The sequence below is a fragment of the Brachypodium distachyon genome, chromosome 1, assembly GCF_000005505.3.
Source record: "Brachypodium distachyon strain Bd21 chromosome 1, Brachypodium_distachyon_v3.0, whole genome shotgun sequence".
NCBI classification, from domain to species: domain Eukaryota; kingdom Viridiplantae; phylum Streptophyta; class Magnoliopsida; order Poales; family Poaceae; genus Brachypodium; species Brachypodium distachyon.
Window position 1 is genome coordinate 60,429,383 of NC_016131.3, and position 17,881 is coordinate 60,447,263.

General features: G+C 44.0%; 2 protein-coding genes across 2 annotated transcripts; both read right to left on the reverse strand.

Annotated features, from left to right (window-relative positions):
* Window positions 1–1,890: 1,890 nt before the first annotated feature.
* On the reverse strand, window positions 1,891–5,108 carry LOC100827409. The gene is made up of 5 exons (XM_003557750.4): window positions 4,857–5,108; window positions 4,695–4,768; window positions 4,404–4,542; window positions 2,505–2,780; window positions 1,891–2,424 (listed from the first exon to the last, which is right to left on the reverse strand). Exons 1-5 carry the CDS (start codon window positions 4,968–4,970, stop codon window positions 2,155–2,157), a joined length of 873 nt encoding a protein of 290 aa, XP_003557798.1. The 5' UTR covers window positions 4,971–5,108; the 3' UTR covers window positions 1,891–2,154.
* A 6,645-nt stretch (window positions 5,109–11,753) lies between these two features.
* LOC100833457 (extensin) lies at window positions 11,754–13,235 on the reverse strand. The gene has a single exon (XM_003561534.4). It carries the CDS (start codon window positions 12,808–12,810, stop codon window positions 12,055–12,057), a length of 756 nt encoding a protein of 251 aa, XP_003561582.1. The 5' UTR covers window positions 12,811–13,235; the 3' UTR covers window positions 11,754–12,054.
* Window positions 13,236–17,881: the final 4,646 nt, after the last annotated feature.

The window sequence follows — 17,881 nt, forward strand, 5'->3', positions numbered from 1 at the left end:
TTATATTTTTTTCATCCCCATTTGTCCAAAAACCCCTCAAATGGACAAATGGGGAGGACAAATGAGAGTTCGCCCTTGGAGATGCGCTAAGAATAAATTCACTTAATATGAAATGGATGGAGTACTAAAGATTGACACATAAGCATCTAATTGACGTGGAGGAGCGAAGTAGTGAAAACGAGATGAAGTGGATTCTTGCAGATGAAACCGGTGCAACACAGATACCAAAGAGAGCCCTGTTGGACTATTTTTCATCTCCCGGTTCTGTCCATTTTTCATCTCCCGGTTCTGTCATCCCTCGATCTCTCCATTTTTCATCTCCCGGTTCTGTCATCTCTCGATCTCTTTGTTTCTCTTAAATCTCTTTGTTTCTCATCTTGTGGTCTCTCTCTTCCACTCAAATTAATCTCTACGTTTCTCTCTCTCATCTCCCAGTCTCTCAATACCTTTTCATTTCTCTGATTCCTCTCTCTTCCTCCTGATTTTAGTCTGCAGGACATCATGCAAGGCTGGGACAGAGATGAGGAGTACTAGCAACAACGAGGGCACCCAAATCACCCCATAACAGAGATTTGTGACTTTCTAGATCTCATGGTCGTGTTTCTTATTAAGTCCACTACATGGTTATGTGCAAACCATGACATTCTGAAGGCAAAAAAAAAAATCTCAGGCACTATATATGTATGTACCATGAAAATAAAAATATGTTTCTTTGGTAGAATTGGTTGTAGTTTTTGTTGAAATACATGTCATATTGAGGTTATTATTTTCCAAGCTCATATTGTAGATGGACAACAAGACAAAGATGTTAATTTATGCGATGGCATATGGCAACACATATATCTTATCTCGATGAGGGCATTGCTTATTGAATCTATGAAAAAGGAGAGGTATGTTATGTGATCTATCCTATGCAATAGTTGGATGTTAATTTATAGAGTGAATTCCATTATTTACCCTTTAGTTTCACTTTAGTGACACAATGGAACTAATCCAGAATTGTTCTTGGTCGCTAGTTCTTTTTTAGACATGGATAAACATCTGGCCCTTACATACTAAGCAAAGACTCCAAACGAATAAATCGCTCCACGATTATTTTTCTGAACAATCGAATGAAACATGTACTCAAGCAGCAAAGTTGTTTTTAGCCCAACGTGCTTGTGAACGAGAGTTCAGAGAACACACACTAGAGAGCAATTGAATACCGGATGGAGAAGAGCGTCGGAGGGAGCAAGCTGATGGTTGCTCGCCGTCGCGGCCACTGAACGATGACGCCGTGCACGGAAACAAGAGAACACCCTACTCAGGGAACTTATGGCTAGGAGGAGGAGAGCCTACAAGAGCTTGGAAGATGCGCCATGTTTGGTTAGTTAGTGGATCGTTTCAACTCGATCGATCGGTCAAGGTGTTGACAAGGAAGAGATAGGATTGACGTGCCGATCTATCATAATTCGGAAAAATGGGAAAAACATTATATGGGGTAATTTGTGTCACAAGTTTTGCTTTAGTGGGGTAAGATTGTAGAAATTCTGTTAAATGGGATAGGTTGTGTCATAAAAGTGAATTAGGGGTAAAAAAATGGTAGTATTTTTTTCAACTTCTATGGAAAATAGTTTCCCTTTGAAATCTAGCAGGGATGTTTACTACCCTCAAAGCGAATAAAATATCTCACCAGTTATTCGTTCTAAACTACTGGATAGGTTGAACCTGAAAGCTCTATACTAACAAATTCCATTTCCTATTTTCAGAGAAGACGAAGCAACGTGGTTGCAACTAAAAGACCTCGTGAGATTATTCGTAGCTGAAAGTTAGGTGCCATCTCAATCAATTAGTCTCTGTCAACTATTTATAGCACTAAACCGCAAAATGGAAAGGGAATGACACTCAAGATGGGGTACTGCATCTCCAGCCACAGGAACTAGATACCACACACACATAATGTTGTTCTGTCGAGTATGTCCACAGCAAAATCAAGCAAGATGGGCACGCCAAATGTTAAGCTACATAATCATTATCGTCGTCTACACATCGCTGGATGTAAACCAAACTCAACACCGAACCATAGAAATAAACCGAGCATTCGATCTGCTGCTCGACAAACTCCTATCATCATTCATAGAGGAAACATGGACAGTGACAGCATCCATCAGGAAGTTAAACCAGCGCAATGCTGCTCTCCCCTCCCGGAGGCTTGCGGGGTCCACCTAGGAACTCTCGGGTTGGGGCCTTGCCATCTGCAAATATATTGCTGCCGGTCATTTCTTTCAATTTCGCCGAGCTCAGATGCTTGTCTGCAGACTCTGGTGCCTCGTCTCCTTTGAATATGTTATTCCCTGTGAGATCAGCGAATTTCTTGCTGGTTATCTTCTTGGGAGTTTTCGAAACGCTGTCTGTGTTGGCCTCTCCAAATGAGAAGCTGCTCACCTGTTCAAGGAGGATAACATTAAAATAGTATCCCAGGTAGCAGAATTCCCGTAAAATACAAGCTAGATGAGATGCATTACGTTTGCATTCTTCGCACGTGTGTGTGAAGCAGAGCTGCCATTTTCTGAGTTCCTTGCCTTATTAGGCCTGGGATCTTGGGGTTCAGCAAAGATGTCATGGCCACTGAGCTCCTTGGATTTCGCATTAGATATCTGCTTCTTCATTTTACTGTCCGTGTCACTTTGCAGAGTACCACTAAGTTCACGCTGCTTTGCCACCTCAGCTACCGAAGTTGGCTTTTTGGGAGGAATACTTCCATCCTCAGCAAACGAGATGTGGCTTACAGTACTAATTGTCTGTAGTTAAAAAAAATAACCGCTTTAGATTCCGATCAAATCATGCACTATTACGAGTTTACGGTTACTTCTCCTGATTGCAAAGTGATACAGTAAAATCTATGGAGTAAAAGCATGCTTCTCTTCTTTGGGAAAAATAACGAGTCAATTCAGACAACTTTCCAACTACAAAATCAACCGCTAACTACAAAATCGTTTGTTTCAGAATCTGCAACTCCCAAAACTATCGTCAGTTGTTTTCGCTACCTTGGAAGCAACATCACTAGTCTTTGCTGTGCACATCAGCACATAATTATCCCCTAGTCAGCTACATATACAAATCGATACAAAGTAAATCCCGTGGATCATGATATTTTGGACAACAAAGTGGAAGACGCATCGCTCACTTAATCACATTGGGCTGATTTGTGTGTCAACAGCATATTCTGGCCTATGGGGAAGCCACGTCACAGAACCAAAAAATGTGGTGTTGCGTTTTTGGGTGAGGGGCTTGGTTGCAGGGGCGGATCTAGGGGTGGTGCTACCCGTGCTGTAGCACCACTCCAGCCAGGGTGTTTAAAAGAGATGATATTAGCGATCTAGGTCATAACTATGGAATATGCACAAATATAGCACCATTAGATCTATATTAGCACCATCCTTCTTTAATTTCTGGCTCCGTCACTGCTTGGTTGATGCCTGGTTTTGATAGTTGAAAGGCATCAAATGTCTATTTTTGGACCTCAGGTTAATTTCCAGTCTCAGAGAAGAGTTGACAGGCGCTAAGGTGGACTTATTGCTTGGTAAACTATATCAAGTAGTAATAACTAATGAGTCACAACTCATGCCTATCTGCTGGACATGCTCAAGTGAGGATTGCTGACCAACAGTAGCCACTACAAGAAAAAGGCTAATAACAAAGTTGAACACTCAAATTAATCCTACAGAGTGGTAGTTGGAACTGTTACCTAACTGACCAGATATATATTGTTGTCATTCGAAGAAGCAATAACAACAACTCTGTAAAAACTACTACGTCCTGTTCAGAAATGAACAAATGTTCTACAAAGTGTGCCATCATACTTCTCTATCTTTCGACAAATGATACACGGAAAACTATTTAGGTTAGTTAGGTGGAAATAGTACCGCCAAGAAAATATTTTCATCATAGTTTTTCATTTCTTATACTATAAATTAATAGAAACAATGACGATCCAAATTTCACATTGGAGACCATGTCTATGCCAAAAACATCATCTATCTACCAACAGAGGGAATAATTGACATCTAAATCGAACAGTTGACGCAATTTGAATATCTAGGTTCTGTTTAGTTCATCAAGCATCCACAGTTCTAATTTGTTCGGAAACCACATGTGCGGTAACAGTACCAAACATTTTCTTAACCTTGCAGCTAAGAGTTGTTGATGAAATAGCAAACACGACAAAGGTACGCCTGATCTAACAAATACGATGTGTTACTTCTTCCTGAAAGCCTAGTGAAACGAAGAAAAGCATTCCACATGGCAGCATTTACAACTAGTCCATGCTTCCCCATTTTACAGTACAACACATAGCCAATCTAAGCGAGCAAAAACCACATGAATGCGAGAGCTTTCATAATCGTGAGTTTGGAGACCAGCACCTGATAACTGCGTGAGGTACCCCGGCCAGTCGTCGGGTCGGCAGTGGCGCCACCAGACTCCTCCACGTCGCCGTTAGCCTCAGCCACGAAAATGCCGCTCCCTGACATCTCCTTCCACTTGGGCGCCGAGCATGGCTTCCTAAAATGCAAACACACGGTTCAAGGCCAACAGTAATTAAGCTCGCATTGGATTATGCAGGTACCAAGCGAGGTCAACCAGTTTCCCTTGATCTAGATCCCAGGAACAGGGTCAAGAAGGTGATGTAATCCATCCCTTGGTCGATTTCTCACCTTTTGTTGAGGCTCTCGGACTCCTCTTCGGACACTTGGCCCCCGAACACCACCTTCCTGAACGCCTCCGACGGCTGACGCAAGAGAGGAAGAAGGGCTCAAGGAACAGCAGAAACCATAGAGGCGAGCGAGGGAGGAAAAAGCTATGGTGGAGGGGTTTACCTGGTGGGGGCGGCGTGCTGGTGACGGCGTGGCCGTGCCGTCGGCCTGCTGCGGCCACGAGAGCAGGTCGGCCGTGGAGGTGTGGGACTTCCTGACCGGCGCCGCCCTCTCCATTTCCTCTTCTCCCTCCCCCTCGAGGCGTTTGTTGCTCTCGATTTCCTCCGTCTCCTCCTTTTCTCTGTCGCTGAAAAGGGTGGGGAAGAGGGGTGAGACTCGTGAGAGAGAGGTGGAGGGGAGCAGGATGGCAGGAAGGTGAGGTGTCCCCGTTCTGAGCTTTCTTTTACTCCCGACTTTCAGAGACCCTACGCGTGGCTACCACCACTTGCTTGCTTGCCCACTGGAACGTGGGGTCGGTCGGAATCAGGCCCTCAGGCGTCACGGGTGCGTGGGTCGAGTCATGCCCGTAGAGCGACCGGGTAGGCCTCGGCTGTCAGACTCGTAGCAAGGAAGGAGTGGTGTAAAACTCGCGTTTGCTCAAAGTCAAAGGCGCACCGCGTGTGGGTGAGTGGGTCAGAAAACTCACGTGTAGTAACTCACATATAGCTTTTATTTCCATGTAATTCTTATTGGAGGTGCTAATTTTGTTTTAAAAGCGCCAAGTTATCTCCGCGTCTGATCGTATGGCGTGACCGTTTGATCAGGTAACCCCTGGATGGTAAACTTGCAAATACCCTACTTCTCTATTCTGGTCGGATGTTCCACAGGAAATTTACAGGTTTCTATGTTTTACAAGAATTGTACAAAACAGGCCTGGGCGCACTTGTCGGGTGTGTATAATTCTAGTGTTTCTTTCTTAGTAATCCACATGAAAATTGACATCCAATTATTTGACAATTTCTGCAGTTTTTCTATTCACGTGTTTCGCATAACCCAGATCCGAAATACCTAGCCGACCGGAATCCTTCCTGCCACTTGGCTGGCCAACGTGTCAGCCGGACACCACCCCACGAGACACAATTCGTTGTGCCTCATGACCGCACTCCGGTTGCTGCTCCTCTCGGCATGTACGATAGCATAAGACATGGTTTCATCTGAATTTACTTTTCACATCCCGGGTCGATTGACCTTTTTTTATCCTTCCTATTTCTTTCTTTTGATTCCAAAGATTATTACGGATTGAGTTCTGAAGGGATGGACACGATATTATCATAGCAGAAAACATTTGTAAGATGTAGCTCAAACAAAGATGTGTAACTCAAGCAGTGGGGCCAGCAGCTTTGTGTGTTGGGACGTCGTTTGCGTGCCAAAGATTTCCAGCGGCCTCGAAATTCTGGACATTAAATTCAGCGCCGCTCTTAGTCTGTGATGGGCTTGGTTGAATTGGCCTCTCAGGAGAAGCCTTGGGCCTGTTTGGAGCTGCCTTTATCCGAGCCCGACCTGGCCTTGCTCGGCCTGCTCCTCGATCTCGATTGGTGATGGAAACACATTTTATTTCTGGAAAGATGCCTGGGCAGACGGTGCTTGCCCGATGGACCTTGCGCCAGAGGTTTTTGCCGTGTCACGTAGAAAAAACAGAACTACGAGGCAGAAGGATGTTTGGCTTAAGGATCTGCCGGCTAGCCTTTCTCCGGTGGAGCTGCACCATTCGTCCAAATTTTCTCCTTGGTCTCCCGCCTCAATTTTGTCTGAGGGAACTCCGAACGTCATCGCTTGGAAGCTGACCACTTCAGGTACTTATGCTGCCAGATTCCCCTATTTGGCTCAACTTCAGGGTCTTGCGCGTAGGCCTTTTGCCGAGCTGTTTGGAATTGTTGGGCGCCAGAGAAGTTGGCAGCTGGTGCAGCAGCGGGTCCCTAACGCGCCGATCTTCTTACCAGGAAAGGAATCCGCAATAAGTGGTGTCATTTCTGTCTGCATGCAATGGAGAGCGCGATGCACATCTTTCTTAGTTGCTGTTTCTCCAGGCAGGTTTGGAGGTTAATCGCGAACTGGATCGGGATCTCAAATTTTGACTGTTCTCTTGGAACATGGCCTGCTGGATCGAGAGTTTGTGGACGGACAAAATTGTCGTCGCAAAGCACACTTTAAATAAGTTCATTGCCCGCAGAGCTACCTCCCTTTTCTTGCTGTTGATGTCCCTTCGGTTGATTTGGAAGGAGCACAACAACAGAATTTTCAAGGCCAAGAGCAGCCCAGCTGCTGGAGTTGTGATGGTGATCGGGAGCGAGGCGGCTTTTTGGCGTGACAGCAAGGGCCTTGGTGCCTTGCTTTCTGGATGGGACAATGTTCCGTGATTTGCATCTTTTCCTCTTTTCATGTTTTTATTTTTGTTGTTTTCCCCTCTGTTTCATGATATTTTTTTGCGAGAAGACCAATGCCATATATTAAATCAACCGATCCTTACAAGAACCATCTTGAAAATAAAATAAAATAAAATTACATGCAAGTTCTTGTGGGGAAACGTCGTTGTCTTCCTTCTACACTCGCCGGTGGCGTGCCGTGAACCTCGATAATGCCTCTGGACCTCTGAACCACATCGGAGCCAGGAAAACATTGTTGACGTAGCAGTCGGAAAGTCGCTGGTCGGAACCAGAAGATGTCGGCGAACAAACCATCGTCCCGAAAAAAAAGACGACGAAAAGGGTTAGATGACAATTCTAGACCCGGTCAAACGGATCAGGGAAGACATAGCCTCGCTAACTCAGTGACGAAGTCGAAATTGACCGAGCCTCATCGATTGGAGAAGGAACCAACAAACCAAGACATGTAGATAACTCTGTTTTCTCTCGATCCTCGGTCAACCTTATATATATAAAGAGGGCGCCGCGCTTTTTCGTCAGAAAATGTATCGATGTAACCTATCAATGTGAATCTAGTTTTAAAACTCCTGTTACAAGAAAATCAATAGCGCAGCAGATTGCAATTTGGATGTTCAGTTCAAAGTTATTGCACATTAAATTTCAGGTCTTGTAAAAGAAAAAAACTAAGACCCATCTTCGAAGGGACCCTTTGCATCCTTTCCCAGAATGTGGCACATCATGTTTTTTTTTTGCTGGACCACTCAGGAAAGGTTGTTTTTTTAGCAAAACCATACATATTTTTGTTTTGAGTTTTAATACGAGACATAAGATCGTTACAGTAGGCTTTTTGGGCCAACTTAAAAGCCCAGGAGGGCAACTTGTAAGAGCAAATATGCCATGGGCGCACGGGGCATCATCATTTCCATCTGCAAAAGATGCTGCTGTATATAGTAGGCTAGCCTATCCTAGTGGCTGATTCAGGAGTAGGCAATCATCACATGAGCACGTCTAGAGATATGTAGAGGGTGGTGCGGCCGTGTCCGTGTGGGTCCAGAGCAATCGATTTGTTCCTCCACTAGCAGATGAGAGAGAGCGTCTCTTTTTTTCGTTTTTGAAACAAGTCCTTAGTCGGTGTGAAAAGGCGCCTGCCTTTCTGATGGGTTTCTAGGTGTGCTGCCTCCGGAACTTGCATGTTCTGCCTGACATCTCTACCTTTTGCCAACGATCTCTCTCTCCCTTCCCCTCCCTCCCTACTCTCTCTCTCTACGCTAGGGTTTAGGCTAGCCAAGTGATATATAGATTGACTCAATAAACAAGAAATGCCTATTTTTCGCGGGTAAACAAGAAATGCCTTTTGTTTCAACAACAAGAATGTTTAATCAGTTCCTTTTTCCTTCAATTAATGAATAAAATGTGTAGAGCATGATGTTGCTGCCTAATTTCAGTGTGAAAAGCTTTGTAAGATGGATGCTTTTCTGTCTGTGGTAGGTAAAATTCAGATATTTCTTAGTCATCAGTCATAGCTCCAGTTAATAGTTTAATAACACTTCTTTTCCCTTCTGAGTAGATCAGGTAGGGGAGACCATATGTAGCAGACAGATGTATGTGGCCAACAATGTTAGATGATGCAATCATGCATATGTTTGATATGGATGACAACTTTGCAGACGTACACTTCATCACGATATGTAGATCATATGTAGCATGTATCATAACTCAGGAAAAGGCAAGCTGATTAGGGAAAGAAAGATAGAGATCAGGTAAACAAGGCACACGTACGTACTAATTTGTTGCCCATATATACATCCATCAAGAGACGACATGCATTTAGCTAGGCGCATTAATTCAGCGCTGACGTATATATTATTATTCATATAGATAGATAGATAGAGATGCATGGCATACTGTATAACATATTCTCTAAGCTAACTAATAATTTGTGATTTCTGGAGCAAAAGTATTTATCATCTTATATGTCGATCGTTCAGTCATTCTCCTCATATTATGTTTATTCTAAATTGGACTCTAATCTTAAGTACGAGTATAAATTAATAGGGTGTCAAACTGTTAATATTGATTTCAAGCTGAAATGAAAATTTACAAATATTTCAGAATAACTTTTGTATAGCAACCAATTTGAACTTAATTAATTTAGACATTTCGGCTGATCGACACTGGCATGCATGATCCCCCCCCCCCCCCCCCCCCCCCCTCAATTAAGTCTCGTTTCATGTGCACTGGTACTGATCTTCATAGATGTGTTAAGCATTCATGCAAGAACTGATCATGCATAATGCATTTTTGTGTGAAGAAAATGTAGGCAAATCATCCACTTGCCCCTAGCTTGATGAGGTCTCCAATTGTTCTCCAGAAGATCAACATCTTCATCATTTCAGGGTACAAGAGATCATTTCATCCATTTGGCTCCTTGCAGTACACTGTATGGTCCGAGCAGCTTTAGAAAATATATATGGAACTAAAGTTTGTGTTAAAATTTAAAGTAAATTTATATATGTAGGAGAATCATTCTGATACCACACCCTAGCTCGGTCTAAAAAGGAGAGAGAATCATTTTGATACCTTTGTCTTACATAACTCTTTTGATTTATCTGGTAGTATTATATGTGATCGAAAAGAAAAAAGGAGAGATGACGAGAGATAAAGGCTAGCTAGCATTATGCATGTGTACATCGATTCTTAAATAAATTTTACGTATGCACACGTGATGGACAAAGTACGCATAATAAATATTTCAGTATATAGGCAAACTGTATGCCATCAATCTTTCAAGTACATATACAACAATTAAAACGATGATAAATGGCTGCACGTACGTCTAGCTTTGATCATCATGCATATATAGTTTCCTGATTAAGTATGCTCCAGTACTAATTGCTACGCACTAGCACTTCCAGTGAGATCTAAATTAAGTTAATAATCAGGACCACTTCTTCAAATAGATTTTGTTAAGTTGAACTAGATATACTACATTCAGATAAGGGACTGAGTTAACACTGTTATTTAGTTGTTACTGACACGGTTTGAGAAAAATGCCAAAAAGAAGGGATCAAATAGTAGCAGCTATTTCTAGCTACAACTAGCTAGCCCAAAAATGAATTATGTTGGTCAACTTGTGTAAAACTACTGCAAATTAAAAGCATGCATTTACTTTGTTAACTTCAATAATACGGAGATGGAGCTTGTAAGAAATACAGTAAGTACTCAAAAGTCATAACTATTCTGAAAATAGATAAGTGATAATATATCAAACGATTAGCAGTTTATGAAAAAACTACTCCCTCCGATCCATATTAATTGCCTCAAATTTGCTCAATTATGGATGTATCTATGCCTAAAAAGCGTCTAGATACATGTAATATTTCGATAACTAATATGGATCGGAGGGAGTACAACACTGAAACAAAATATTGCAACGTGCATGTATATATATGCATGCATTAATCGACTTGCCTCTGTGCTCTGAGATGGCATGCATGAATTAGTTTGCCATGGTAACATGTACACACAGCAATCAAATTAATTAAATGAAAACAGGCAAATAGTGGAAGCATGTTTATTTTTCTATCCATTTCAAAATACTTGTCTCTTGTGTTTCGTGAAACTATTTTTATATATCTTTGACTATTAATTCAGACAAAATTATCAACACTGGCAACATCAAATTGATACCCAGCTATAATTTTAAATGTCCACGAAATATAATTTGTCAAAGTATCACATTGGAGACAGTGCCCTTGTCCTAAAGATGGGTATTTGGAAATAGAGAGTAATTTCTAATATAAGAAAATCCATTATAAATTCCAAACACGTTTTGGATTAGTGGTTCATAACCAGTCAAACTTAAGTGACTAAGATTAAGATCAATAGTTATATATGAAACATAATGTACAGTGTCCCATTCACTTCTTGGTATTATTACTTGCAATTGTGAGCTTCTTCTAGTCAATTATATATTAATGAATTTGCATTTCTAGCAAGAAACAACACAAATGCATAGAATTGTGGACGACAGCAAATTAGAGCACAACGTACTACAAATTAATATCAAGCCCTGCATGCATTCATACTGTCTGATCCCGTAAACCTCATTTAATCACCAAAGAAGATAAATACATGAACTACCTCTGCATGAGTTGATCGCATCCTACAAATTAGACCACTGTCAAAAGGCACACATAAAAGAAAGCAACCTTATCTTCCACAGTAGTAAATCCAAATTAAGCTGAAAGGTTAAGGAAAACAGGAGGAGAGAGTTGGATCATTTCATCTCATCTCGACAAAGACAATTGTTTGGCTAGCTAGCTAGCGACGGAAACCAAACAAAATGGCCACACGCCTTCATAAAAGAATATATATACTGCTCACTCCGTTCCATAATTCTTTGTCTTGAATTTTTCCAAACATGGATGTATCAATTTCTAAAATGTGTCTAGATACATAATATAATATTTCGACAAGATATAATGGAGGGAGTATTCTTTTACATATTGTAGGAAATCATCGATCGGGGTGATGAAGGCAAACGCCAATGCATGCATCCAATATTCCTCCTAGTAATTTGCAACAAAAAAAACCGCACTACTCTTTCCATTTTATTTGCATAGAAAAAATTATTCAACAAGGTCGGGAGGGATCGAAAACGTGAAAAAAATAATCACCAAATATATGTACAAGCATCACATAAAAGCCAAGGAAACTCACATTTTTCTGTGTGTATCAAAAGGAAATTAACTCACAATAAATTAAGCAGCTTGCGAAATGCCAAATAGTAGTAGTGGCCAAGTAGTAGAAGGTAGCCACACTTATCAAGCTGCTCCTCCATCTCCATCTCTCAGTCCCAATCTCAATCTATTCTCCCAGATCACAAAAAGACTCGCACGCAGAGAGAGAAAGAGAGAGATACGCTACGCACGTGTACGTCGTAGCTGCAGCTAGAGCTAGTGCCGGTCATACTTATCTCCGGCGCCGCCCAAGCCCAAGGAAGAGAAGAAGCCAGCATGCCCATGGCCGCCGTTCGGGGCCTTCTCGCCGCCTTCCGCCGCACTCGCTGCCTCGAAATCGTCAAACGGGTTGAACCCTCCCAGCATGCCGCCTCCGTACTGATCGACAGCGCCCGATCCACCGGCGGTAGCAGCAGCGATTGGCATCTGCGCGTTGCTCCTCGCGAAGAGCGCGAGCGCGTCCACGAGAGAGTTGCTAGTACTACCGGCGCCCGTAGCAGGGGCCAGCAGCGATGCAGGGTTGTTGTTGTGCTGCTGCGGGTACTTGAGAGGAGACGGGCGCAGTAGGAAGGGCGGGCCGCCGCCGCCGAGGAGGCGCGGGCGGACGGAGGGGGGCGGGCCGGCGGCGAAGGGCGGCGCCGGGAAGCCGGTGAACTCCTGCACCATGGCGCGGAAGTTGGAGGTGTCGGTGGTGAGCACGGTGGTGGGCGGGCGGCGGGAGGCTCTAGGCCGCTTCTTGGGCGGCTTCGACGACGGCGGCGCCGGTGCGTGAGAAGGAGGCGCTGGCGGCGCCGGGGCCGGCGGAGGGGACGACATGAAGCCGGCGTGGAAGGAGGAGGAGTCGTGGTCGAGGTATAGGCCGGCGGGGGAGGAGGAGGAGGCCGAGGGGAAGAAGACGGAGGAGAAGGACTCTTGGTCGGCGCCGGGGAAGGAGGGGGAGGAAGGGAGGCTGTCGCTGGTGGTGGACGCCATGGATGTGGAGTAGAGATTGATTGACGGATCAAGCAAGGCTAGCTCCGATCGATCTCGATGGGGGTGAGGCCAGGGAAGGAAGAAGGGGGAAGAAGGGCCGGTGTACTGGATGGACTGGTAGATAGATAGGGTTTGGTGTGGAATATGGAGAGATCTTGATCGATGTGGGTGGTGGATTGCTGATGAACAAGCAGCTAGCTAAAGGGGCGAGGGGGAGAAGAAGATAGCCAGCAGGTTGATGAGGACGTACGTGCTGGAGACTGGAGAGAGTAGTGTGGTGGTGAGGAGGAGGAGGAGAAGAAGCTGCCAACTTTTCTTTTTCGATCCTTGCGTCTACTTTTCTTTGCTCTTGTCCAGGTGTTTGTGGTGAATTTTAGAGACACAATGAAGTTCGTTGTGGTGAGCATTTTTCTTTTTGCTTCGTTAATTAAGGGAATTTAATCACTTCTATCAATTAGAAGTAGTACGTACTAATAAGATTAAATTTCACGGAACCACATTTTTTGTGACAGCCGTCTCACAAAAACACAATTTTTGGGATAGTTTGTCAGTTTGTACGTACCCAACCCAAAACATCACCAGCTGTCACACTAGAGCAAAGGCAACTGACGTGGCGTCGAAAATGGGTCGAAAAGATGACGTGGCATCTGACTGGTGGCCTCGGGTTGTCGGAAACACCATCAACTAGCTTAATTATTGAGATTAGGGTTTTCTGAGACCAGCTGTCACAAAAGTTATGGTTTTGTGAGACTATTATAAACAACTGTGGTTTTGTGAGACAACTATCACAAAATGTGTGTTTCTAAGAAATTTACTCTACTAATAATAATGTTTGTGGCAGATGCATGTAGGAGTTTGTTTTTTCTTCGAGGAAACCTTCCAGCGTTGGGAAACGAGATTGTCCAAGGTGCGTCAAGTTGACAAGGGGGTACATCGCGCCCAGAAGCCAAGCGCCCTAGGCAAGGGACCAGCACCATCACCCGCAACAACCATGTTCGCTGAAGGACTCCAAGGCCACCAAGACAACGCTCCCAATAGAGAAAAACGACGCCACGCCGTCGCCGCTGCCGGGTCTGTCAAACAGACCAAGGATTTCCTCCGATGCCTCCAAGAAGGTCATGGCGCTCGCAGACGTCATCATCGTCGGCGTTAGTAACAGCCACACAAGGATTGCTCCCAGCCCATGAGCATGAACTCGCATCGATCCAGAAATTGCCACTGTGACATGCTGGCGAGTCCAGTGCCAAAGGGAGGAGAATCCACCGAGGTCATGACCCTACCCGCGCCTGCCGGATCCGAACCTCCACCGGGGATACCATAGAGGCGTCGCCGGAGATCCAGCGCCGCCACCCGGGCCACCACGCTTGAGACACTTAATTTGGATTTTTTTTATGTTGCATGCATTGTTTTCTTTATGCGTGTTTTGGAATGTTGCAACATTCTTTCGAGTTGGTCATGCAGACAATGTTACAACCACAAAAAAAAAACATGTTACACACAGAGGAGAGGTTTGAATTATTACCCGATCAACTTTTAACGTCCCCCATTTCATATGACTTGACTAGTCAAAAACATGCCCTCCAGGGAGACTTGATTGTCGTTGTATGACTTATCAGCTGAAAGGGTGGTGAAGGCTCCCCCTGTCGACATTGCCAAAATGTCTGAAGCGGTAAGCAAACTGAAGGTAGGAGAGAAAACTGAAAATAGAGAGAAAAAAAGATTTATCGTCTGATAAGTCCGCTGAAAATCTGCAGAAGAGCCCCTGGTGTGTCCCATCTTTTGTTCGCAGATGATAGCCTCTTGTTCTTCAAAGAGGATACAAGTGAAGCTCAGAGAATTAAGGACATCCTTGCAACCTATGAACACTGCATCGGGCAGTCTATTAATCCAAGCAAATGTTCCTTGTTACTAGGAGAAATGTGTGCGACGGATACTGCGGAGGAAATTAGGAGGATTTTGGGCGTCGAGTGAGCTGAATTTGAAGCTAAGTATTTGGGTCTCCCCACACCCGAGGGAAGAATGAACAAGGGGAAATTCCAAAGCCTGCATGACAAAATGAATAAGCGCCTTGTCCTGTGGGGCGACAATAATCTATCTGCTGGAGGAAAAGAAGTTTTGCTTAAATCAGTGGCCCAGGCCTTGCCAACTTATGTCATGGGAGTTTTCAGATTGCCTGCGGGTCTGTGCACTGATTTGACTCATATTGTTTTGGTGGGGGAAAAAGGATGGCAAAAGAAAAATGCCTTGGGTTGCCTGGGACACAATGCTCATACCAAAATCACATGGTGGCATGGGATTTAGAGATATGGAATTGTTTAATCAAGCACTTCTAGCCAAGCAAGCATGGTGACTTGTCCAGAACCCCGAAAGCCTGTGTGCCCAAATCCTTAAGGTGAAATACTTCCCTTGTGGAAACATCATTGATACTGTCATTACTGGAAACCCATCTTCTTCGTGAAAAGCCATTGAGCATGGCCATGAGCTGTTTAAAAACGAAGTTATTTGGAGAATTGGAGATGGCACTAAGGTTCGAGTCTGGAGAGATCTCTGGATCCCTAAAGATGGAAGTAGACGACCGATCTCTCAGCCGTGGCAACTCTCGCCTCCGACGGGTGGCGGACTTGATGAACGATCAAGACGAATGGGACATCAACAAAATCAATGAAAGTTTTCTCCCCATAGACCGTGAAGAAATTCTGAAAATTCGTTCTTCAAAGAGATTTCCGATTGATTTTCTGGCGTGGCAGCCGCATCGGCTCGGACAGTTCACTGTAAAAAGCGCCTACCAGCTGGCCCTGCGTGACAAAATGATTGAGCAGGGGGTAGGAGCCAATAGTGAATATCGGGATGGGCAGCGACACCTCTGGAAAACAGTGTGACAGGCAAATGTTCCTCACAAGGTTAGGATTTTTGCCTGGAAAGTGGCAACGGAAGCTCTCTCAACAAATGCAAATCTCCGCCACCGGCATATTGATACAGCCCCCAACTGTCCTATTTGTGGTGCTGATAAGGAAGACTCCTACCATGCTCTGATCACTTGCCCGCATGCTAGAGCTCCGTGGGAGGTCATGGAGGCAGATTGGAACCTCCCTCATATTGCCGACATCGTTAACAATGAGCGGGAATGGATCCTTAGTTGTCTGAACCGTATACTAAAACGACTAAGTTGTCGTTGTCCTTATGACCCTGTGGAGAATCTGACATGTTCACAATGAAATTACGCATGAAAAACCAATGCCAACCATTGAAGGTTCTCGCCGATTTCTTTCCAGCTACATTGAAACGATGCTACTTGAGGATCAGCACCAACACATTGACATCATGAAAGGTAAGCAGGTGGTCGATATTTCCAAAGTTCTAGCTGGTGGTGCAAACAAGCATCATATCCCTCACATCCCCGCCAGGTGGGAGCCTCCGGACCCTGGATCTCTCAAGATCAATGTGGATGGATCCTTCTGATATGAAGATGGTCAAGCTGGAATTGGCATTCTTATCCGTAACGATGCCGGTGTGCCCCTGCTGGCCCTGTGCAGAAACCTACACTACTGTGCTGACCCTCTCGAATCTGAGATGGCAGCCTGCGAAGAAGGCTTGGATTTTGCCACGAGCCGTTTTGATCAACCTTTGATCCTTGAGACTGACTCCGCTGAAGTTATTAACCTGATTAACCACCCGGAAGCTCCGAGATCGAGACACAGACATCGCATCCTGGCGATTCAGAGCACCATTGTCCAGAGACAGAACATCTCCTTACGCAAGATTCACCGGGAACAAAACAATGCAAGCCACTGGGGCTTGCAAACCTTGGTCGTGTTGATAGGCAGTCCTGTGGGTGGTTTAGCAACTTTCCTCTGCCTTTACTGAATGTACTAAGGGATGATTTCTCTATGCCTGATTAATATATTTTCTTTCCCTTGCAAAAATAAATAAATAGGCCGCACGTCTTGTGCATGTGCTGATGCGGAGACTATGTGCATTAATGATACGGAGGGGACACTACTGTATCAATATGGTGTTTGTAGACACTGATGTTTTTTTATAGAGATAACCGACGCCAATCCTGAAACAACTGCCTTTTCTTTGCGACAATAAGTCGGAAGATCAATTGTACCATGTCAAATTGCAGAATGAAGTAATTAAATATTGTTATTCACTTGTGTGGACGACCTCATAATTGTATGATATACCGATCGAGGACATGCATGGTATTGCTAATTCCATCTCTTTTAATTTATGAGTAATTATTTATGTTTGTAATTAATTAATTCTGAACAGAGCATCTTAACACGGGAAATTTGTTCTTTGTTGCAATTTTTGTAATGCATGCTTAACATGTCAAGAAAAGCAAGTTGTGGTACATGGGAGATCGATCAAATTAAAACTCATAAAGAGTGTCGACATAGCAAGCATGATTGTGACCAAAGGCGGAAAGACCTTTCCGCCAATGTCATTGGAGGAAAGGCCACGTGTCATTTTATGTGCATTCCGCCAAGTCATTTTTGACATTTCGCTCTGGAGAGGTCATTTCGGTCAAAAACGTCCGTCGCGGGCCAATTGAGAAAAAAAAAATCATCTATCGGCTGCTTTGCAGCACAGCAACAAACAGTACATGCACCTGCACGGCTAGCTTATTAGGTCTAGCCGCCTCTCTATCTCGCTACAGCTTTCTGTTTTCTTTTAAGAAAAATGAGAATCAGTTTCTGATGCTTTAATTTGCAAGAAAAACCTGTGCTTCTTATTTAATTTCTCTTTATTTGGTTGGAACTGTTCGTCTGTTCCGACCAAAATGAGCAGCTAACTAAGACACGAGTCTCATGGAAATGAATATAATTCAGGTATACGGAACATATGGCGCTGGCTACTATATAGCTTTGGGTATAAAGATATCACTCAGGACTATACCAGAATCATCCATAGGTGGAGTGAATAATCGGTTGGTTGGTTGTGTTGGGATAGTCATTGGTCAAAGGCGTGTTAACGAAACGAAATACACCAATCTTTTTAAAAAAGAGGGAGTAAAATTTCAACAGGGACCAGGTCATGAGTCTTATGTGGTGATTAATAAGTCACT

Bases quoted from the DNA above. Each gene is read 5' to 3' on its own strand.
- LOC100827409 (XM_003557750.4), bottom strand. From the start codon at position 4,970: ATGGAGAGGGCGGCGCCGGTCAGGAAGTCCCACACCTCCACGGCCGAC. The intron at 4,769-4,856 runs GTAAACCCCTCC...CTCTTGCGTCAG, and splicing joins CAGCACGCCGCCCCCACCAG to CCGTCGGAGGCGTTCAGGAA. The intron at 4,543-4,694 runs GTGAGAAATCGA...TTTGCATTTTAG, and splicing joins TCCGAGAGCCTCAACAAAAG to GAAGCCATGCTCGGCGCCCA.
- LOC100833457 (XM_003561534.4), bottom strand. From the start codon at position 12,810: ATGGCGTCCACCACCAGCGACAGCCTCCCTTCCTCCCCCTCCTTCCCC.